General features: G+C 37.2%; 2 protein-coding genes across 11 annotated transcripts in view; one reads left to right on the top strand and one right to left on the bottom strand.

Moving 5' to 3' along the window:
• Positions 1-2673: 2673 nt before the first annotated feature.
• Positions 2674-15749, top strand: RLIG1 (RNA 5'-phosphate and 3'-OH ligase 1). 2 transcript variants are annotated; one of them, XR_006776533.2, is made up of 8 exons: positions 2674-2913; positions 6111-6228; positions 8792-8887; positions 9821-9937; positions 11183-11380; positions 12386-12555; positions 13592-13721; positions 13839-13975. XR_006776533.2 is itself a non-coding variant. In XM_045780012.2 (7 exons), exons 1-7 carry the CDS (start codon positions 2824-2826, stop codon positions 14025-14027), a joined length of 978 nt encoding a protein of 325 aa, XP_045635968.1. In that variant the 5' UTR covers positions 2674-2823; the 3' UTR covers positions 14028-15749. The 2 variants fall into 2 exon arrangements, 1 of the variants encoding a protein (XP_045635968.1); XM_045780012.2 differs by lacking the exon at positions 13592-13721 and having other exon boundaries at positions 13839-15749.
• CEP290 (centrosomal protein 290) overlaps positions 14248-21548 on the bottom strand; it is an 82478-nt gene continuing 75177 nt past the window's right edge. For all 9 annotated transcript variants that reach the window (XM_087868876.1, XM_045780000.2, XM_045780001.2 and 6 more), the window contains 4 exons: positions 20248-20321; positions 19363-19457; positions 15944-16023; positions 14248-15001 (listed from right to left, as the gene is read on the bottom strand). In XM_087868876.1, coding sequence (XP_087725002.1) covers positions 14771-15001; positions 15944-16023; positions 19363-19457; positions 20248-20321 — 480 coding nt within the window. In that variant the 3' untranslated portion in view covers positions 14248-14770. The remainder of the gene's footprint in view (positions 15002-15943; positions 16024-19362; positions 19458-20247; positions 20322-21548) is intronic.

The raw sequence follows: 21548 nt of genomic DNA, 5'->3' as shown, positions 1-21548 counted from the left end.
ATCAAAATGTATTTTTAAAATACAATGTACTTTGAATTGGAAATTAACAAGATAAAGGCATATGGATTCTCACTTTAGTTAAGTAAAACAGACTAATTGGTATGAACTTTCTGAATAATTTAAGGTAAAAATCTAGGAAGTAAAATAAGGAACTAAAATGTAGAAAAGAGTTGTTCGCCTATAACTTTAAATAAGAGAAAAAGTAAAAAGAAATAGGCAATATTAAAAGTTAATGAAGAAGTAGAGAATAAAAATTTGGTGAAACCCTTGAAAATATTAGCAAAGGTAGATATATATATCTTTATATATATAAACTTAATATCTTGCCTTCTGTTTTGCCCTACCTTCTAACTCTAGAACAGTAAGGTACTCATTTTAAGCACATAGGTTGCTGAGAAAAGCACCTCTAAGAAATATCTTTAAGTGGTCTTTGCCTCCAGGTAAACTCCCTCTCTGCCTATGGGCTTTTGGCTGCATGGATTATTTCCAAATACTGTTACCAAACACCATTATTGCATGATTACATGTAACATCATGATTAAAGCATTGTGAGAATCCCTGTTTTACATTAGGGAAAGGATGAAAAAGTGTTTTTACCTTTTGGAGTATGTTGGGACAATTACATTCCGTTAGACACAGAAAAAACAGGTAAAACCAAAATGGGGATTTCTTTCTTTCTTTCTTTCTTTCTTTCTTTCTTTCTTTCTTTCTTTCTTTCTTGTCATTGCAAAGAACGGTAAATAGATTTGTACATTTTGGTAGTCTTTAGAATGCCTGGAGCCTTAATTTCTTCTTTCTCTTTTTTTAAACAAAACTCTATTTTCATTTTTTTTTTCTTCCCCTCACCCCTTTTCTTATTCACTTCTTTCCTGTTGTGAAATGCATTCTAGTCTTTCAGGAAAAGCTATGACCATATTCATGAAGATTTGTACTCCCTGTAATGAAGAACAATGGGAAATTTGCCTCCAAGCTGGGAGTAGGCCCGAGAATTCTGTAAGTATTTTGGGTTGGCCAATGTAGACTCACACTGAGTGTCTTTCATCTTTGATGCATGCTAGAATACTAACACATCAGTCAGAGAAGAAAGTATTTCTTCCAGTTTGTAATCCAATTATACCACTTGAAGTACAGGGGCCGGTAGTAACTCCTTGCTGGCTCTTCAGGTTTATGACAATCAGGCAAAGCTGCTGGCTGCTACCCATTAGAATAGGAACCCCGTTTGTAACTGTGAATTGGACCTGTGGCTCTCCCCTGACTTGGACTCCTTTGTCTCAGCCAAAGGCTTTGCTCCAGGCACTGATGAAATCAAAGCACTGGAAATGGAGTGCTTCCTGAGGAATGGTTAGCCTTGCTACTACTATTCAGACAGCAAGTAGAATGTTTTAGAAGATGACCCCTTTTCAGAAATGACAGAATGTTGGACCTAGAAGATTCTGTGGCAGTTTGGGAAATGGCAGTTGATAGTTGTGAGGGTTATTTAATTGTTGTTCCCTTGAGACCCATGAAACAAGCTGCTTGTTGGGATTCCTCTGGAGGAACAGAAAATCATTGGTGCTTGACTATAAAATACTAAGTGTCTGGTCCCCATAGCTCACAGCCAGCATCAGGTGTTCTATTCCCCCTGTCCCTCTTAAAAAAAAAAAAAAATGTTTTTCTTTTTTGTCCTTTTTGTGTTTTCCTAGGAGAAGATAAGCAGAAAAAGTAAATGAAATGGCCAATCTCTTCTTTTCCTCTCTGAATCCAGAAATCAAAAAACAGTGCATATTTTAAGGGATGTTTATTCTTTGGAAACCCTCTTATGTATAGATACCTTTTCCAAGGGATAAGTCAGGAAACCCTGGACTCTATGGTACTTGCCGGTAACACAGTTACAGAAATGAGACTTGGGCCTTGTTGAAGCACATAAAAATGGCAGTAGTCAGAACTCCCCTGCTGAGACTACAAGCCTCAAAAAAATAAAAAGGCTACCATTACTAAATATTTAATATTTTATTCAATCATTGACCATCTTCTCACTTACCCTCCAATATTCTTTTAAGCAATAAGTCAAAGCTGTTGCTTGACTAGCTCTGCAGTTGACTCCCAGCAACTCAAGCCATTTGAACTCTGTTGGAGCTCATATTTAAGATAAATGAGATTCCTATGAAAAAAATTAAGATTGAAATCCGGTTTTAGATTAGTCTAAGGCTAAATTTTGCACTCAGCAAAGATCAGAACCAATTTCGACCATATTATGCGGCACAATGAGGTGTAATCCAAACAGTATTACTATTGTGTGTGTGTGTCCCAGGTGTTTTAACTGTAGCGTTTTCTAGCACTCTTCCTGGGAAATCCGTTTTCATTAGGCTTTGAGAGGTCTCTGAGTATTTCTAAATTTCTACAGGAATTTGTTAAAGAAAATAGACAATTAACTTTCACCACAGTGGTGTTAAATCGCTATCTGAAATAATTCATTACTTATAACTTGGTATTCTTTAATTTTCATAAATATCATCGGTTATTAAGTGTGGGTAAGCACACACAACCCAGAAACGGATTTCTTGTCTCATGGTCATCACAACTCGGACTAACGCTCGCGGGAGTGCAAACGGGGGTACCTCGGCTCCCACACTACAATTCCCAGAAGGCGCCGCGGTCAGGAGGCCGCTTCTGCGCGTGCGTCCCCGCCCCGCACTTAGTGTTGGAAGACGTGGGAACGCTGCCGCCTTGCCTGGGCGGGCAGTGTTTGTGGTTTGAGCTGTGAGTGTGACTGTTGGGGCGCTTTCCTGGCCGGGGCGCTGTTTGGAAGCGTGGTCTGCATTCGCACTGCCTGTTGGGCCCACCATGAGGCGCCTAGGTTCGGTGCAGCGGAAAATGCCGTGTGTGTTTGTGACGGAGGTGAAAGAGGAGCCCTCCAGCAAAAGGGAGCATCAGGTACCGAGGAGTGCGGGGCCCGTGGAGCGGCGACGCAGGGCTTCGGGGCTCGTTAGAGCCGCCCTGCAGGCCGGGAACTTTTTGCAGGTTTCGCTGGGGAGGTCTAGGGTAGGGGTCTCTTGCTCCCTGAGCTCCAGGTTCTTGTACCTCCTTAGTTGCAAGGGAAGGAATCTTTGAGAGAATATTTCTACTAAAGCGATTCAAACTTGCTGTCGCATGGAAATTGAAAACCCACATCTTAAGTGATAGCCCTTTTTTCTACCACCTTTTTTGGGGGGGGAAGACCCCTTAAATATTAACATAATCACCGCAGTCCAAACTTCACCTCTTTGCAAGAGTGTGGTGACAAAGTGGAGATTTTAGAAGAGTTGCTTTAACAGTTTTAAACAGGGAACCGGTGGTGTTGACAAGTAGCCTAATTAGGTCACTAAAGATCAGACCTCACGTATTGTTACCAGTAGTTACCTGCTTGATTCTAACTTTGGTGTTCCCACCTCTGGTGTTTCTCAGCACCGGGTGTTAGTCGAGAAGGACTTTGGTAAATACTGGTGAATGATTAATAACCTATATCAGGGTCATTCTTTCATGTGTAGCAAAGCCCTTGATACCAGAATCCCCAGGTATTCAGTGCTTCCAACTCACCATAAAAAATTCTTCATGTGCATTTGGCATAGGCCCCCACTCCCCTTACATCATTTGCATTGGCAGTCGCCTTGTTTTCTAGACTAAAAGACCTTTAAGGTGGAGACCGCCCTGTTATATATCTAGTACCAGTTTATAGGACCTGACCTGTAGTAGGCACTGGATAAATAGTTGTTGAGTTAAAGAATGAACTCTGGAGTACTTTCATGCTAATTTTCCATTCCCCTTGACCCTTTTAGCTTTACTTTTTAAAAAAATTTTATATTTATTTATAAGATTTATTTATTTATTTATTTATTTTAGAGAGAGAGAGCACACGCAGGGGTAGGAGCAGAGGGAGAGAATCTTCAAGCAGACTCCTCACTAAGCTGGAGCCTGTCTTTGGGCTCAATCCCAGCACCCATGGGATCATGACCTGAGCCGAAACCAAGAGTGGGTCACTCAGTGGACTGAGCCAGCCAGGCGCCCCTCACCTCGACACGTTTTACTTTATAGCATAACATTTCTAGTGCCACCACTGTTAGAGTCTTAATAGTTTGTGTGCTGCTTACTGCACTGCCTGATTGTTCTTTCCTGCCACCAGAATGATGATGATCATGTTCTTTACTGGTCAAACCCCCACAGTTAAAACTAACTGTCCATAGCAGTATTTGACAAGCTTTTATTTTTTTAGCCATAACAACCTAATATGAAATATTGACATCCCAAATAGTGGTTCACTTTATCTGTGATTATCAACTTTGTGTGTTGGTGGGAGTGGGTAGTTTGTAAAAGTACCTTCCACCAGGAAAAATAAGCCCCTGCTCAGGTCCCTCTGCAGTTAAGATTTGCTTACAGTATTATTTATCGCATTCAAATCCTTAACTGTAAGTCAAGGCTTCCCATTAATCAGGCCCCATCTACTCTTGATGTGCCTGTAGGACCCACCATGAGGGGCCTGGGCTCAGTGCAGCAGAAAATGCCATGTATGTTTATGACGGAGTTGCCTTCTTAAAGTGACATCTCTGTTTGAACAAAGTCTGTTTCATCCTGTGAACATACCAGGCACAGTCCTGTCTTTATTTTTGCTTAGGCTGTGCAACTCTGCCTGGATTACTTCCACAATTTTTAATTTTTTCAAATCAGATCTTCTCTATGAAACTTTTGATTGTCTTAGTTATCCCAGTGATCTCTGTCCAGAAATTGGAGGACCACTCAGTTGATACTCACTTTTACTTTTTAAACACACATGCTTTGTTTTTCCAGATGTAGTTTAAACTCTTCGTGTACCCCTTGGTATCTTACATCGTCTTTTGAACATGTTGATGGCAAAGAATGGTAGAAAGTTGATTCTTAAGGAATATTTGGAGCTCATCAAGAGCTCCATGGAGCAGGGAGGCTCCTGGGTGGCTCAGTTGGTTCAGCGTCTGCCTTCTGCGTCTGCCCTGAGTTCCCCAGGGCGGAGGCTGGGAATCAAGCCCTGTATCCGGCTCCCTGCTCTGTGGGGAGTCTGCTTCTCCCTGTGCCATTCACCCTGCTCTTGTGCTCTCTCTTTAATAAATAAATTAAAAAAAAAAAAAGCTCCATGGGCAGTGTAATGTCCTCCCTTGGGATCTTTGGTAAATTTGAATACACACCAACATTGCTATTAGGCCAAGCCTTCACTGCTCTACCACCACGGGTTAAACTGATGTCCTCTGATATTAATTGCAGGAGTTAGTGATAAATCAGCAATCATTATTTTATCTTGAAAGCACTGAATCAGTAACAGAATGGTGCTAATTTTGTAAGTCTACCTGAATCAGAAAACCCAGAAACAGTACTTCCATTTATTAGGTTTAAACCTGTACACACCAGTATTGTGCAGTGCTTTTCACAATAAGATGAGTGTTACTTCAGATAATTCACACTATAAAACGGTGGCATAAGTCTTTCTCAAAAATAAAAATAAATTACAGATAAAAATTGGTAGGAATTGCAGAAACTCTCTTTTTCTCCATTCTTGATGGTCTTGGCTTCTCTTCCTGACAGTAGAAGAACCATGAATTATGCAGTTTACTACTGCTAAAGCTGAAAGACTCCCCATTTGTTTTTCTCCTTAACATTTATGATACTTAACATTGATGTATGTATTATTTTGTTACTGTTGTCTCGCTCATTAAAATGAAAGTTCCACCACAGACAGGTCCTTTTTTGTTAATCTCTATTTCCTAGTGTCAAGGACGAGGATTAACCCATAGAAGGCATTTAGCAAGTAATTGTCAAGTAAATGATTGAACACACTGTGCTACGGAGACCTTGCTGCATAGGACTTGGTTCCTAATGTCAGCTCATGGTGGGTAAAGAAACGTGAATAATTACAAATAAGTGTGGGAAAACAGGTATTGCTGTGATAGCATAGAAGGGAGGGAGTAACTCATGAGAACTTGATGGAAGAAATATTTTTTAATTGTCTTGAAGAGTACAGGAGATTGTACTTTAGAAATAGTGAAATTAAGAACATTCCAGGTGAGAATATGTATGAAAGTGTAGAGGCTGTTTATCTTAAACCAATTTTCTTTCTCTCTTTTTTTCAGCCATTTAAAGTTTTGGCAACTGAAACTCTAAGTCACCAGGCATTAGATGCAGATATATACAGTGCAATTCCAACAGAAAAAGTGGATGGAACATGTTGTTATATTACTACCTACAAAGGTAAAATAAAACTATATGCTACAAATATTACTTGATGACTTTACAAACTATATATATATCTGAAGTAGGGCATTTACCCTTCATAAACCCTTGGCAACATAAGTATAAGAGCAAAATGATAAAGTCCCAGTTGTTATACTTATTTATTATATCATTGTATCTTTCTGGGGGGGGGGGAGCAAAGGAAGGTAATTAACATTTACTTAATACTCAATAAAGGCAGGTCATATGATAAATGCTTTTTTATACATGTTATCTCTAATTTGCATACTAAGCCTCTCCATTTCACAGATAAGGAAACTGAGCCTCAGAGAACTTAAATAATTTGTCCAAGACCATATAATAAATGAATGACTGAACTGGGAATAGAACCTGTGTTTGATCTTAAAACTTGCCCTTATTTTACTGATTCCAGTACTGACTCCATAGTTTTTATTACTATTGGACATATCTCTAATTTATTTCAATTTAATGTACTTTAAGAGTTAGAAACTAAAACAGAAATTGTCAGTTAAGGGAAAAAAAGGCATTGAAAAGAGAGAAATAATCTTAATTATTTCCTTTTACCTCTTAATTCCAGCAAGAGAAACAGAACAGTTAAATAAATGCAAATTAGACATATTCCTGGTATCAGGAAATCTTTTCTGAAATGCATTTTTTCGATTTTGAATTGTGATCAACATACACTTAACATAATTTACCATCTTAACCATTTTTGAGTGTATAGTTCATTGTTGTGCTCCTATCACCACCGTCTATCTCCAGAACTCTTCATCCTGCAAAATTGAAACTCAGTACCCATTAAATAATTCACCATTCCCCCTTGACAACCATATTCTACTTTGTCTCTGTTTGGCTTACTAGATACCTCATATATGTGGAGTCATACGGTATTTTCTTTTTATGACAAGCTTATTTCATTGAGCATAGTGTCCTCAGCATTCATCCATGTTGTAGTACCTACAAAATTCCCCTCCCTCTTATGAGTAACAGTTCATTGTGTGCATATACCGCATTATGTTTGTTGTACAAACCACATAACTTTCTGTCTTTACCACATAGTTTTATGTACGTACCATTCATCCATCAGTGTACACTGGGCTACTTCCACCTTTTGGCTGTTGTGAGCAGTGCTTCTATGAGCATGGTGAACGAATATCTCCTGGAGGCCCTGCGTTCAGTTCTTTGGTGTATATATCCAGAAGTGGAATTGTTGGATCATACAGTAATTCTATTTTTAATTTTTTGAGGAACTGCCATACTATTTTCCACAGCAGCTACATGATTTACATTCCCACCAGCAGTGCACAAGGGTTCCAGTTTCCCCACATCCTCACCGACACTTCTAATTCTGTTTGAGGATAGCCATTTTAATGGGTATGAGTATAATGAATTTCTGTGCTTACTAGTAAAAAGAACAAAAGATCCATTCATATAATTTTAATCTGAATATAATTTTAATCTGGTCCTTCATATTATTTATTGGGATAGTTAATAAGTAATACAGAATGTCTGAACCAGTAATTTTTAAATCTCATATATTTGAAGAAACGAAAAGATTTTTCAGGCTTTTATATTTATATTAAGAAACTTAAATGTGCATCATTATGTGTGATCATATATGATAGTGGCAGATAAACATGATTGGATTGCTGAAGAAAACTTACAGGATCCAAAGTGACAGTGCTTGCAAATCCACAGTTTATTACAGGTAATGGATACACAGTATTAGGGCATTAAACGTAAGGATGTACATTGCAGCAAGGGGTCTGGTGAGTCCAGGTGAAAGTGCCTGTTGTTACCCCCTCTTACCGCTCCTCACTCCTCCCAGCCCCCAAGGTCCTGGCAGGACACACTTTGTCACATCAGGAACCACTGATGTATGCAGGGAATACCTTGGAAACAGAATCCAAAATGGAGTGTCAACTAGGGATTTTTATATTCTGCTGGTCACGGAGACACCTTCCTGCTAAGTAACAAGCCTCAACAGCAGAGCCCTCCAGGAGTCTCACTGAGACCAGGTATAAGACTCGTTAGTCTCACTGTTGTCGATAAAGAATGTAGGCACACCGCCCTAAAACTTTGGAGATCCGTGATGACAGATCGTCACTAATAATCACTTGACCAGGGATCAGAGCCATGCAAAATAGCTCAGCCTAATTTCCACATTTTTGGGAACTAACCCTTACAGCACACAGTCATGATTCAGGAAAAGTGTGACTACAATTATCTGGGTATGTTTCCATTTAGTATAGAGGTAGCTTCAGTTTCTCACAAATGCTCATTGCCAATAAAATATGGCTGTGGAATGTCCTTATGAAAGGGTCACATATTTACTTTTTATCTCTTCCTCATCATTCTTTAACTAGAGACTTAAGTCTTTTTACAGCATCAAGTACTGCTGGGTAAGATGTGTCTGTTAGAATGTGTCTTCTAGGGTTGCTGCTTTTAGGGAGGATGACCCTAATATTTATTGAAAAAACTTCATACTGAAATGTCTTTCAAGATAAGTTTTATTGTTTGCTTCTTAAACTTTTCTTTTGCCTTATATTATTTTTTTTAGGTCAGCCATACCTTTGGGCTCGGCTAGATAGAAAACCTAACAAATTAGCTGAGAAAAGGTTTAAAAATTTTCTACATTCAAAACAAAACTCAAAAGGTTAGTGGGCCTTTTCCTTTTTTTTTTTTTTTTTTTTTTTAGCTTTTTATGATTTAAATAACCTGCAATTTTTGACTTATTTCTTGCTGTGGTGGTATTTTTATACATTATATCCTCCTTACAGTTTAAGTACGTAGGGGAAAGAATATTATAATTGAGTATCTTTGTATGTAAAAGAATATTCCTGAAAAATATTTTAAATCGTTTTCCTAACATTTTTATAACTCATTAGAGTATGTTGATTTTATTAAAACATGAATTACTACATATATCTTGTAATGAGCAACACATTTTGGTTTTGATGCCTAAGACATATACGTAATTATATAAATCAGGCACAAAAATATCAAAGGATTATCAATATGTTTAAACATTAAAATATATCTAAATATTATATAAGCAGATATATACATTAATCACTGTATGACCACTCATTCATATATATATTTATGTATTTGTATTTATAGTGCATTAAAAATTCATCATGAATCTACACATACTGGAACATTGGCTACTTTAGACCTTTATCCACTATTTACAGAGTGGTGGGTTAAAAATTGAAAAATTTCTTTTAAAAATTTTTATTTATTTATTTGACAGTGAGCACAAGCAGGGGGAGTGGAAGGGAGAGGGAGAAGCAGGCTCCCTGCCGAGCAAAGCACCCGATGTGGGACTCAATCCCAGGACCCTGGGATTATGACCTGAGCTGAAGGCAGATGCATAACTGACACCACCCAGGTGCCCCCAAAATTGAAAATTTAAAGTGCCAGTACCCTAACCCTGAGAAGTGCAGTCACATCATGGTGATAATGGAGAAAAATTATATAATACCTGATATTATGGGGCTTATTATTAGCTGTTCCCACTTTGAATTTGTTCATCTTTTATATTTTTTAAAGTATCACCACATATAAAATTATTTAACTCTTTTAGAATTTTTTTGGAATGTTGAGGAGGACTTCAAACCTGTTCCAGAGTGCTGGATACCAGCGAAGGAAACAGAACAATTAAACGGGAATCCAATGCCTGATGAAAATGGACACATTCCTGGTATAGCGAAAACTTTTCTAAAATGCATAAGTAGTTTTTCTGGGAATGGAAATTTTTTGTAAAAGTGTGCTGAGTAGAAAGATACCCCAGATTAAGGTTCAGTTCAGCAGGCGTGTTTTGAGTACCTGTAATGTGCAGAGTACTTTTAGGTTCTAGTAATACAAAAATGAAGATTCGAACCTTACCCTCCATGATCTTTTAGACACTAGGGGAAATCCACCAATACTATGATTTAAGAACTAAAAGGAAAGTATACAAAGGGTATAGTCAGAGAAAAGAGGAAGAATTCTCACGAGCCTGTGATAATTAGAGGAGGTTTCTGAGTGGAGAGGACATCTGAAGCTTAAGAACCCGGAAATTAGCTGGCAAGGAAGAGGGAAACTCCCATGAAGAGGAGTGCTACGGAGGCGTGGGAATTTTATGTGACACCACTTCTTCGGGTGCATGACATTGGAGGACATTATAAAAGTTGAGGCTGGAGATGTGGAATGGGCTCAGATCTTAAAGGGGTTTATATTCTATTTAGAGGAGTTTGAAGTTCATCCTGAAGATGATTATTAAGCAGGGGTATGACAGAACTAAATTTAAAGTTTTGAAGCGAGATTATGATAAAAGTTTCCCTGGAGACTAAAGGACCAGAAAAGAGGTTATTACAGTTACCTCAGTATTGAAGGTCAAAAATATGATGGTCACAGTGGCATATATGTCCTAGTTTTTGTTTGTTTGATAATTGTCCACATGAGGGAGCCTATTCTGGTAGCAGAAGTTAGGAGAAGGAAGAGTAATAACCTTCAGTACATGTGGAATTAATACATTGTTTAGCAGATACTGCAACAATACAATAAATTGTGGAACACTTATTGCATAGGTCTGTTGTCCCCGAAACTGGAGAGACAGTAGAGAGAAAACTTAAAAAAAAAAAAAAAAGGTAAAAAGTTTTTAATGCTGTGTTTTAGAATGGCATTCAATTCTTACTGAAAATTTTCTAGAAAGGAACACTGAGTGCGCGATAGTGAACTGTCAAGCAGGTTAATTCCTCAACAGAATAAAAAATAACCTTATGATTCAAAGAATGACTAGGATTAAAAAAGTAGTAAAACTGCTAACACTTCCACTGATTTAAAAAAAAATCTGTGTGTGATTAACATCCAGAAAACATAGAAAATTTATAACAAAAATAAAAATTGCTTCAAGTCTCAATCCAAAGAAAAGCAATGTCATGACAGTTTTTTCTTTACATGATAGGCTGGGTACCAGTGGAGAAAAACAACAAGCAGTATTGCTGGCATTCCTCTGTAGTGAATTACGAATTCGAAGTTGCCCTGGTACTGAAGCATCATCCTGATGATCCTGGGCTTCTGGAAATTAGTGCAGTGCCACTCTCAGATCTCCTAGAACAAACACTAGAGCTTATAGGAACAAATATTAATGGAAACCCATATGGTGAGTGAAGCCTTTTTCCTCTTCAGTCACAGTAACTGTATAAAGAGAGCTTCCTAGGTTCAACTTAAAACACATAAAGAAATGACTAAGTTGAGCTAAATAGCTTCCTAGAATTATAGCCATTTCTGTTTATGTCCATGGAGAAATTTATGCATGACTAACCATTTTATTATTCCAGAAAGTTGCTGGTAGCCTCTCATTCTTTCATGTAATATTATAGAACTATGTGTGAAAGGGAAATCAAGTGTAACTTTTCATTGCTTTTTAAAATTTAGGTGAAATGAGTTGAATGAAAATCCTGTGTTTTTCATGGCTAGGTAATCAGTTTAGCATTAATTAACAGCTAAGAGTAAATTAAGAGTTAACCGTGAATCGAGTATCACAATCTGTAGTACGGTGAATTAAGTACAAGTCCAGAGGGCACTGTGGAGGACAGTTGTTGACAGGAGGATGGCTGCAGACCCAAGGACATTAAAGCTGGAATAGCAAAGTCCAAATAGGGATCGGAAGCAGTCTGATTGGCAGGTGGAAAGAAGTTACGATAGTAATTATACAAGTTATCGGAGATACGGAGTGGCTGTTTGGCAAACATTGAATGATAGCTGAACTTGGCTAGTGGTATAGACCAGGGGTTGGCAGACTTTCTCTGTACAAGTCCAGATAGTAAATATTTAGGTTTTGTAGGCCATAAACAGTACTTAAAAGAATGGGTAGAGCTGCGTTCCATTGCAACTACAAAAATGGGCATCTGGTTGGATTTAGCCCATGGGTCATAGTTGGTGACCCTTGGTGTAGATTGTATGAAGGTGAAATTTATATTTAATGGGATGAAGTGGCAGTTTCGAATGAGATCACTTATAGTATATCTCTCTTCTAGGAAACCAACTATACTTTTTGGTAAATTTAGTGCTAAATGTTTTAAAAGCCTTTTTTTATTTGGAGAAGTAAATTTTCTCAATTTTTTTTGAAACCTTTGTATGGCTAATGGAGATTTTTAACATTTAGGGTTAGGAAGCAAGAAGCATCCATTACATCTTCTTATACCACATGGGGCATTTCAAATCAGAAATCTACCTACCTTGAAGCACAGTGATCTGTTATCCTGGTTTGAAGGTTGCAGAGAGGGTAAAATTGAAGGAATAGTATGGCATTGCAATGATGGCTGTTTAATCAAGGTAATGACAGAAAATAGCTTGCGGGATAATGTCTTACTTCCTAAAACGAGGTAGAAGTGGCACTAGAATATTCTGTATAGATTGCAGTAATTCTAATGTGTTGTAAAGAAATGTAATTTCCTCATCTCACAGGCCACCATTCTTTATACAATAGTGTTTCCCAATGTGTATTCATTCTCTGGGGCATTGGTTTCCCTAGATGTGCTTCAGAATTAAAGTGATGAAAATGTCTGGAAAAACTGCATATTACATACTCCCTTCTTGGAAATTGATGTTGCAAATGAATGGCCTCTGAGATAATCCATACCAACTTAGTTTAACTCAGCATTTCCCAAACTTACTTGATTATAAAATTTGAGTTAAAGGTGCCAAGGTAACAGTTAATATTTACAGAATGAATTTTTATACTTTGTGCCCTTTCTGTCTGTTGTACTTGTCTATTTGATTTCTCACATTACTTCTGAAATTAGTAATGTTCAGAACTGGACCTAGTCATATCCACCCCCTGACTCCCAACAATTGAAAAACTGAGATGCCATTTTTAACCCCTCTCTCCATTACTTCATAGGTACGATTATTTCTTAAAGATTGTGATCTGCTGAATCTATACTTCTCCCCAGCCAGTTGGCAGTTAATTTTCATTTTAATTGAAGCCAAGATTTATGCTTGACCTAGTTTATCACCATCCTAAATGTTATCTTTCAGTCTTATCCCTGTTCTGTCCATTCTTTACAGTAATTGAAAATGTTTTTTGCTGCATAAAACTGCTTAGTGACATTAAGATTACTCATGATCTGACCCTTGCGTCACTTCCCGGAACTGCTGTACACCCCCATCTGCCAGATATGCCCACACTGTGTATGTTCTAACCATACTTACATAATTGCAATCAGAGCAAAAAGCACCGTTCTATTACACGATATTTAGAACGCCTCCCCACCCATATTTTTTAATGGGCTTGCTTCTGTATTCAGCAACACAGACTGTTCATTAAATTTTTGTGGAGCTCCTGAATATGTTCCTGGCATGTTTCCAGGTGCTGGAAATACAGAATCAACAAAACAATGTCTCTGCCTTCATGAAGCTCACATTCTAATGGGGAAGAGAGACAATAACAAGTAAATATGTAATATGTCAGGAGGAGAACAGCTATGAAAAAACAAAGGGTAAGATAAAGTGGAACCTTAAATAGTGCTTGGCAGATGGTAGGCATTAAAAATAAATACTTACAAATGAATGAAGATAAAAAAGTTTAAAGCTAATACCCTTTTTTCTCTTTTCAGGTTCATCGCCATCATCTTGGTTTATGCTGGCCAATTCCAGATACTTACATGAATTCAAAACCAGTTATTATCAACATGAACCTGAACAAGTATGACCATGCCTTTGATACTAAGTGTTTGTTTAGTCTTTTTTCTAAAATAGATAATCAGAAATTTGGTAGACTCAAAGATATAATACTTGATGTATAAACTAGAAATGCAATTAAGAATCAGCTTTATTGTTATCTTTGAATCTTGAATATTCTGCCATATGTGGAAGGTAAAAAAAATCTGAAGGTTCCATATCTAATAGAGCAATATGTCTTCTAGCATATGAAGAAATCAATTTCCCAGTTGCAAAGGTCTGTATTCAAAATTTTATTTAAAACCAGCAAATGAATTTCAGCCACTAGACTTAAAAATGTAATAATAAGCTCCCTACCTTGTACAAAGGTTGGATTCTGTCTACCTTAAAGACTGCAATTAAACCAACAATTCTGGATCATTAACTTTAAAAATTAAATATCTCAAGATAAATTTTTTCTAAAACTTAACAAAATATATGGCTGTGACCTCATAACATGTTTATATACATGTACATATATATAAAACTAGAGTCTTAACACACATATAAATAAGTATATATAAAACCCCAATTTTAAATGTTAAAGTTATTAAAGCTCACCCACATACTCTTTAAAAAACTTAAGCGTTGTGTATACAGAAATTCATCATAACTTATTTGTCATAACTTACTCTAAAAGTCATCAAAAATATACTTTTCTATTATGTTTAAAATTTCATATAATTTTATTTACTAAAACTTCAATTTAATAAAGGTACAGGGTATAAGAAGGAAATCATGTAGGTCAGAGACCTGCTTGATTTCCAGATGGAGTTTTAACTTATAAAGTTAATAAACAGTTAAATGAAACTATAGGTATAGGTAGTCCTTAATAAATGGGGAGATCAGCAGGACTTTCCTCTTCATCTTCAAACTGTTCAGAAGCAGCAACAGGACTAGTTAATTCAACTCCACATTGTTCAGAAAGATTTTTTAACTTCTCTTCTAAGAGAATATTCTTTTTCACTTCTTCTTTATAATTATACTTCAGATCTTCAATTTCTTCAAAAAATGAAGGATCAAAGTTTTCCAGTTCTTTTTTCAGCTTTTTTATTTCCTCCTAATAGAAACATATGGTATCTTTGAAAGGTATGCAGGAATATAATATATTCTTTAGATTTGAACTAAAGAGACAATTATAAACACAGAATCCAAAGTAACCTGAATAATCTAATATACTTATATACTATGTAGGCAGAAATATTTTCTTAGAATTTTGTTAATAAGGTGTCATTGTACAGCTTAAGTAACTAACTTGTTAGCTGGCAAATCAAATTATTTGTTCTGTAAATTATGTCCTAGTTTTTGACTAAAATTTATCAGTTCTTAAATGGGGGGGAGGGGATGGCATTTAATCTTTCTCCAAAAGCGTATCAGATACTCTCACTGAGTGTGTCAAAAGACTTGGATATTACCAACACAAGTTATTTTAGTTAACATTCCTTGGTTTAGGCTTCATTTATATTTTCTTTACAAATACCTATTATTTTTAAATTAATAATAGTCAACTGCTTATAAATATATTTAGAATTAGGAAAACTCTAGGACTTCTACTTGGCTAAGAGGCATCTGGTGAAGAGACAATTTGAACTTTAGAAAAGCTTGTGATCACTAGTTAATTCTTCAACTTATGCTCTTTTTTAAAGAGATAAAGCATGGCAGATATCTTTCTTTAATAAAGGGAGCTATTCCTGAAAAGGATTTCAAAAGGAAATAAACGACACTATTCCCAGTGTGACCCAAAACTTAGTATTAAAATAATGAGCTGTATTTGTGAGAATCTAAAAATAAATTTCGCTTTAGTCCTATTTGTTTGGTCTGTTTTTTGTAGCTCTCGTTTAATATTTTTAACACAGATGAATGTAATGAATTCTGCAATATCAAGGTTAAATGTAACCCCAGGAATTTTTAGGATACATGCTTAAAACTCAAAGTTGGTGTTCATAAAAGTTTTTAACAGTTTTCACAAAACATTTATAATGTTATAATTAGATAAAATTACCTTCAGGTGCTGCTTTTCTAAATCTGAGGTCTTGAGCTGTGTCTCTAAATCTTTTACCTTTTCCTTTAGTTGATCAGGATCTGCCAAGAAAGTTACAAAAATCAGATTCTGCTTTTCCCCACTCTGACAAAGGATTTGTTTTAGAGAATAAGTGGAAAACTTAAACTAAAGCCTAGAAAATAGGGCATTTTATGGCTGAAACACTTTCCAGACTGTGAATACTGTAATGCTACCTCTCTCAGGTATTATAATTCCACAGCAAGAGAAAAGGCATCTGCTGGGTATTGGAAGTGCAGAATCAGGTTAGTTTTTTTACATGGAAGAAATTATTTTCCAGAGAAAAATTCTAGAGCCAGGAAACACTGAAAGGACAACAAAAGAATTAAGTAGACTGGTAAAGTAAGGGGCTACACCTATAGCTGCAAATGCTCCTGGTGCCCAACAGTACTGGCTATTCCGTGTAGGTCTGTAGGTCAGTACACATTTACTGCATAATTACTACATGAAAAACACATCAGGCAGGGTGGATAATACAAAGATGAATAAATCCTAATACTATGGTCAGATAATGTGAAGTACACAAATATAGCACAACGGTTTTAATTTACTGGATCCTTAACCACCCCCCTCACCTGGAGTTAACATTTTATTTTATAACGAGAATCAGTGGACAAGTGGGATTTTTTTATTTAATTGCCATCTTTGCTAGAAACATTTTCTTTACATTAAACACTTTGTAGCCATTGAAGGGTAACATTTTAAAAGTAATGCAAAAGTTTGAGAAAATAATGGGCAGCAAGACACATTGTGCTGAATGAGGAAGGTTTCTATTCTATTAAGGTTCCCTTGATATGGTTCCTTAATTATAAGTTGGAGACAAGAAATATTTTCTTCATCCTTTCCTTTGGGAATAGTCAACAGAACCCATCTTCCTTTGGAAAGCAGAGCGAAATCTTAATTTTTGAAACCTCCCTCAGTTTTGTAGGAAGTGCTAACAGTTTTTTATAAATTTGTTTTTTAATCACTGTAATGCTATATTGAGTTGATTGTCTTAAAGAGATGCTATATGTTACACAGATTAGTAATCAACTAGTGCGGGAAAAGTGATTATTGTGTACAACACTTTCCGAAAGTTAGCTTAATGGTATTTGATTGCATGATTGAAATGGCAAATTCTATTTCAGAGGATTATACCAATTTATACCTGAACAGCCTTTGACTATTTCATACAGCTTTTTCAATATTCTACCACACAGTCTGGTTGCTACTTTGTATTTAAATAGTGCTTGAGGGGCGCCTGGGTGGCACAGCGGTTAAGCGTCTGCCTTCGGCTCAGGGCGTGATCCCGGCGTTCTGGGATCGAGCCCCACGTCAGGCTCTCCCGCTATGAGCCTGCTTCTTCCTCTCCCACTCCCCCTGCTTGTGTTCCCTCTCTCACTGGCTGTCTCTCTCTCTGTCGAATAAATAAATAAAATCTTTAAAATAAATAAATAAATAAATAAATAAATAAATAAATAAATAAATAAATAGTGCTTGAGAATTGCCAAGACAGTTTTAGTTTGATTTTGAACCTTGTAACAGTCTTTGTGAAATATGATAGGTATCCTTAATCTCCTTTAAATAGATGAAGAATACAGGGTTCTGAAATTCCCTCTCAGGAAACTGAGGTTTAGAAAGAAAGAACTTGTCAAATGTCAACAGCATCAACAGGTTTTTGGGAGTGTGCTATCTGGTACCCTGAGCTGGCTGCTGTAAGGGATACTGTTGAGAGATTTATGTGACTGTTTTATTAGTCACCAAGAGGTAGGTAAGGGAGTTTCCATGGTCAAAAGCAGGGAATGGTGAGGGGCTTTGGAGTTCTACAGATTTAGGTTTCATCCTGCCTAGCTGTTGTGACCTTGTTACTTAACCTCTTTAAGGTGAAGATCATAGGTAAAATGGAGACAATAGTACTCAACAAACAGAACTTTAAAAGGTAAATTATAAAATGCTGGGGTCGGGGAGAGAAAAATTATAAAATGCTTGTAAAGCACTTAGCATAGTGTCTGGTACAACTCATACATGATAGCTTTAATACAAAGTAGCAACAGGAATATGTGGTAGGATACTGAAAAAGCTATATGAAAAACTCAGATTGCTCAGGTACAAATTGATATCATCCTTTGGACAGAATTTGCCATTTCCATCACACTATCAACTATACATAACAAATGATTCTTGCGGTTAACAAACAGTGATGTTCTCAAAAGTGAACATGAACAGTGGATTCGTGAGCACTGAACCATTCATTGCTCTCAGGGAAAACATATACATACTCATCTCACATACAGTATAATTTTAAATCCTGGAAATAACTCATCCTGGTAGATTCTATTTTCTTTATTTTATAAAAGAGAAAACAAAGTGTCAGGTGACTGTCCTGACGCCGCATTCATAAGTGTCAGAGTTCGGATTTAAACCTAGTCTGGCACCAGAACCAGAGCTTGCCCTGTGCTGCACTGCCTTGTACGGTCTCCATCCTCTGCTCATCCGTAGGAGAGAGCTGAAATAATGCAGAGCCTCACCTTGCTGGATCTCATCTGGAAAAAGGTGGGTCAGAACTTAAATTTTTTACTGCTGTTTGTATCTGCAAAAGCACCAGGAGTACTGGTTTTGGGGTTACAAGTAAATTTTAGTGAGTGGCTGAATTCACAAGTACAGACTCTGAAAATAATGAGGGTCAACTGTTAATTGTGTGTGTATGTATACATAATGCATATATGTACATATGCATACATATGCACATAGCAATACAATGATTAACCACTTGTGAATGGAAGCATGTAGAAGACTAGACAGTTTTACTTTGTAAAAGGGAAGAAGAATGTAGGCAATGTCTACTATGTAGTTTTTAAGTTAATAACAAGAGGATAGGGGCGCTTGGGTGGCTCAGTTGGTTAAGCCATGGTTTGGCTCAGGTCATGATCCCAGGGTCCTGGGATGGAGCCCCCACAATGGGCTCCTCGCTCAGTGGGGAGTCTGCTTCTCTCTCTCTCTGCCCCTCCTCTTGCTTGTGTGCTCTCTCTCTCTCAAATAAATAAAATCTTAAAATAACAAGAGGACAATAATATTTAGAAGATAATGTTCAGAGGGCTTAAAAGGGCCTATCCTTACAAACTGGAAACCACAGACCTAGTGCTCATAGCTTAGCACTGTATCATGATTAAATGTAACATCCATATGGAACATAAAAACACTTGAGTACCTGCTTTTATAAGCAACTCAGAGGACTCGATGGGAACATGACTTGCATGAAGGAAAGAGCTCTGAAAACCTGCTATCAGGGATTTGATTTTATAGGAAGACAGTCATCAGAAATCTGAATACTCTAATTCAAAAACTTGGTTTAGCTAATATCCTAGAAGTAGAAAATACTTTACCAGGTACAGTGCTTTCAGCTCCACTTTGGTCTTTGTCAACTTCTAATTGATGGATTAATTCTGCTTTTTCTTTTTCCAGCTGAGTATTAGCTAATCTAGAACACAATGATTATGTGTTAAAACAACAAAAAAACACGCATTGCTTCACAAAATACATGGGTATTTCTTATGAACTGTGTAATGTAAATTACTTAGAATTTGCTGATAATTTATAAAGGTAAACATTTATTCATTTACTCTCACTGCTGCAATGCTACCATTCTCAAACTGAGATCAGAGAATGAAAATTCTTCATGATTCTTAAAAGTCTGACCTGATGTCATTTTTAAGAGTTCTCCTATTGGAGAAACCTCATGATTCTGTCTGTTGATTCTGCACAGAATCATGGAAGTAAATAATTTTTTTTCTGTCTTTCATTAATATTTGCCTCTGGGAAACTAAGGTTTAATACATTCTTTACTATATTAAGAAAGCTTAAATTAGAAGCTTGACACTTAATTAGGATCTGGTTTACCCTTTTTTCAGTATCTATTATGTAAGAGAGTTGCCATTAAAAGGATGAAATAAGACTGATAAGCTTGTTAGCTTGGTTGTAAGCAAGGTTGAAAAATCCGAATCTCTAGGGGCGCCTGGGTGGCTCAGTTGTTAAGCATCTGCCTTTGGCTCAGGGCGTGATCCCAGGGTTCTGGGATCAAGCCCCACATCGGGCTCCCTGCTCCGCTGGGAGCCTGCTTCTTCCTCTCCCACTCCCCCTGTTTGTGTTCCCTCTCTCACTGGCTGTCTCTCTCTGTCAAATAAATAAATAAAATCTTAAAAAAAAAAAATCCGAATCTCTAGATGTAGCAAAGCTGGTTATATTAAAAGTCTTATGAACAGACAATGTACCTTAGAACTTGAAGCTCCTGTTGAAGGCTTTGCTCTGTCTCAACACCTTCAGGGACATGTTTGAGAATCTCAATCTTTGGGCACAATGAAAAGTTAGAAGACAAAGTCTGATGTGGAAATATGATGTTTTATAAAGATACACATTTTCAGTAAAGCGAATAAAAAGTTGGGTTTTCAATGACCTGGGTAGCTCAGTTGGTTAAGCAACTGCCTTCGGCTCAGGTCATGATCATGGAGTCCTGGATTTGAGTCCTGCCTTGGGCTCCCCGCTCAGTGGGGAATCTGCTTCTCCCTCTGACCCTCCCCGCTCTCCTGCTCTCTCTCTCAAATAAATAAAAAATCTTTAAAAAAATAAATGTTTAAAAAAAATAAAAGTTGGGTTTTCAAAAGCACATAAGATATGAGTACATATCTATTGTGTTCTATTCACTATTCGTTCAATAATTACTGAGTGCTGCATGCCAGGCATTGTCCTAGACACAGGGAATATAGTGATGGTAAAGTCCCTTCCAGCAATTTCGTATGGTCCTTACGTGTTTAGTGGGGGGGAAGACAAAGACAAACAGCATGTGATGTGATAACAGTGCCAGATGGAAGGAAGGGCTATCAAGAACAACTCACGGTAAGAGGATGGAGAGTCATGGAAGGGGGTACAGGGTTAAGGAAGGTCTGAGGAGTCTCCGTTTACGCAGAGACATAGGGAGTGGGCTATGAGAATATTTGGTGGAGAGTATTCTAGACAAGAGAAACAAGTCCAAGATCCTGAAGCTTGAATGAATTTGGCCTAGTCAAAGGACTGAAAGAAGGCCAATGTGGCTAGAATATTGTGAATGAGGGGAAGTAAAGATGAGGCTAGAGAGGAAACCAGATGCCAGACCATGTAGGTCTTTACAAGCTGTGAAAAGTACTTGAGAATTTTATTCTGGGGTAATGGGGAACCATTTGGAGACTCCGAGGATGGGATGCTGTGATTTTCTTTATGCTTAGAAGGATGACTCAGCAGCTACGTGGAGAATACATCAGGGATGGGGAGAAGGTAAAGCAAGGCAAGAGTGGAAGCAGGGAGACCTGTTAGGAAATTACTAGAATAGTTCAGGTGTGAGAATAGCTTAGACCAGACTGACAGTGTGGGAGGTGCTGAAACATCAGATTTGGGCTATATTTTGAAAATATAAAGCTGACGTGATTTAATGAAAAAGATATAGGGTAAAACAGATAAAAGAACTGATAATCGAAGGGTTTGGGCTTAAACAAATGGTTGAACGGTAGTGCCATTCACTTCGATGGGCCTTCTAGGGGAG

This window comes from Ursus americanus, chromosome 17, assembly GCF_024610735.1.
Source record: "Ursus americanus isolate L20-20 chromosome 17, mUrsAme1.1.p, whole genome shotgun sequence".
NCBI lineage: Eukaryota > Metazoa > Chordata > Mammalia > Carnivora > Ursidae > Ursus > Ursus americanus.
The sequence above is the reverse complement of the archived record's forward strand: the minus strand, read 5'-3'. Positions and strand labels throughout refer to the sequence as shown.

What these genes read in the sequence shown, in the direction of transcription:
- RLIG1 (XM_045780012.2), top strand. Translation starts at nt 2,824, where the DNA reads ATGAGGCGCCTAGGTTCGGTGCAGCGGAAAATGCCGTGTGTGTTTGTG. An exon ending in TTATATTACTACCTACAAAG is followed by an intron (nt 6,229 to 8,791) that starts GTAAAATAAAAC and finishes TATTTTTTTTAG; the next exon opens with GTCAGCCATACCTTTGGGCT. An exon ending in TTCAAAACAAAACTCAAAAG is followed by an intron (nt 8,888 to 9,820) that starts GTTAGTGGGCCT and finishes TAACTCTTTTAG; the next exon opens with AATTTTTTTGGAATGTTGAG.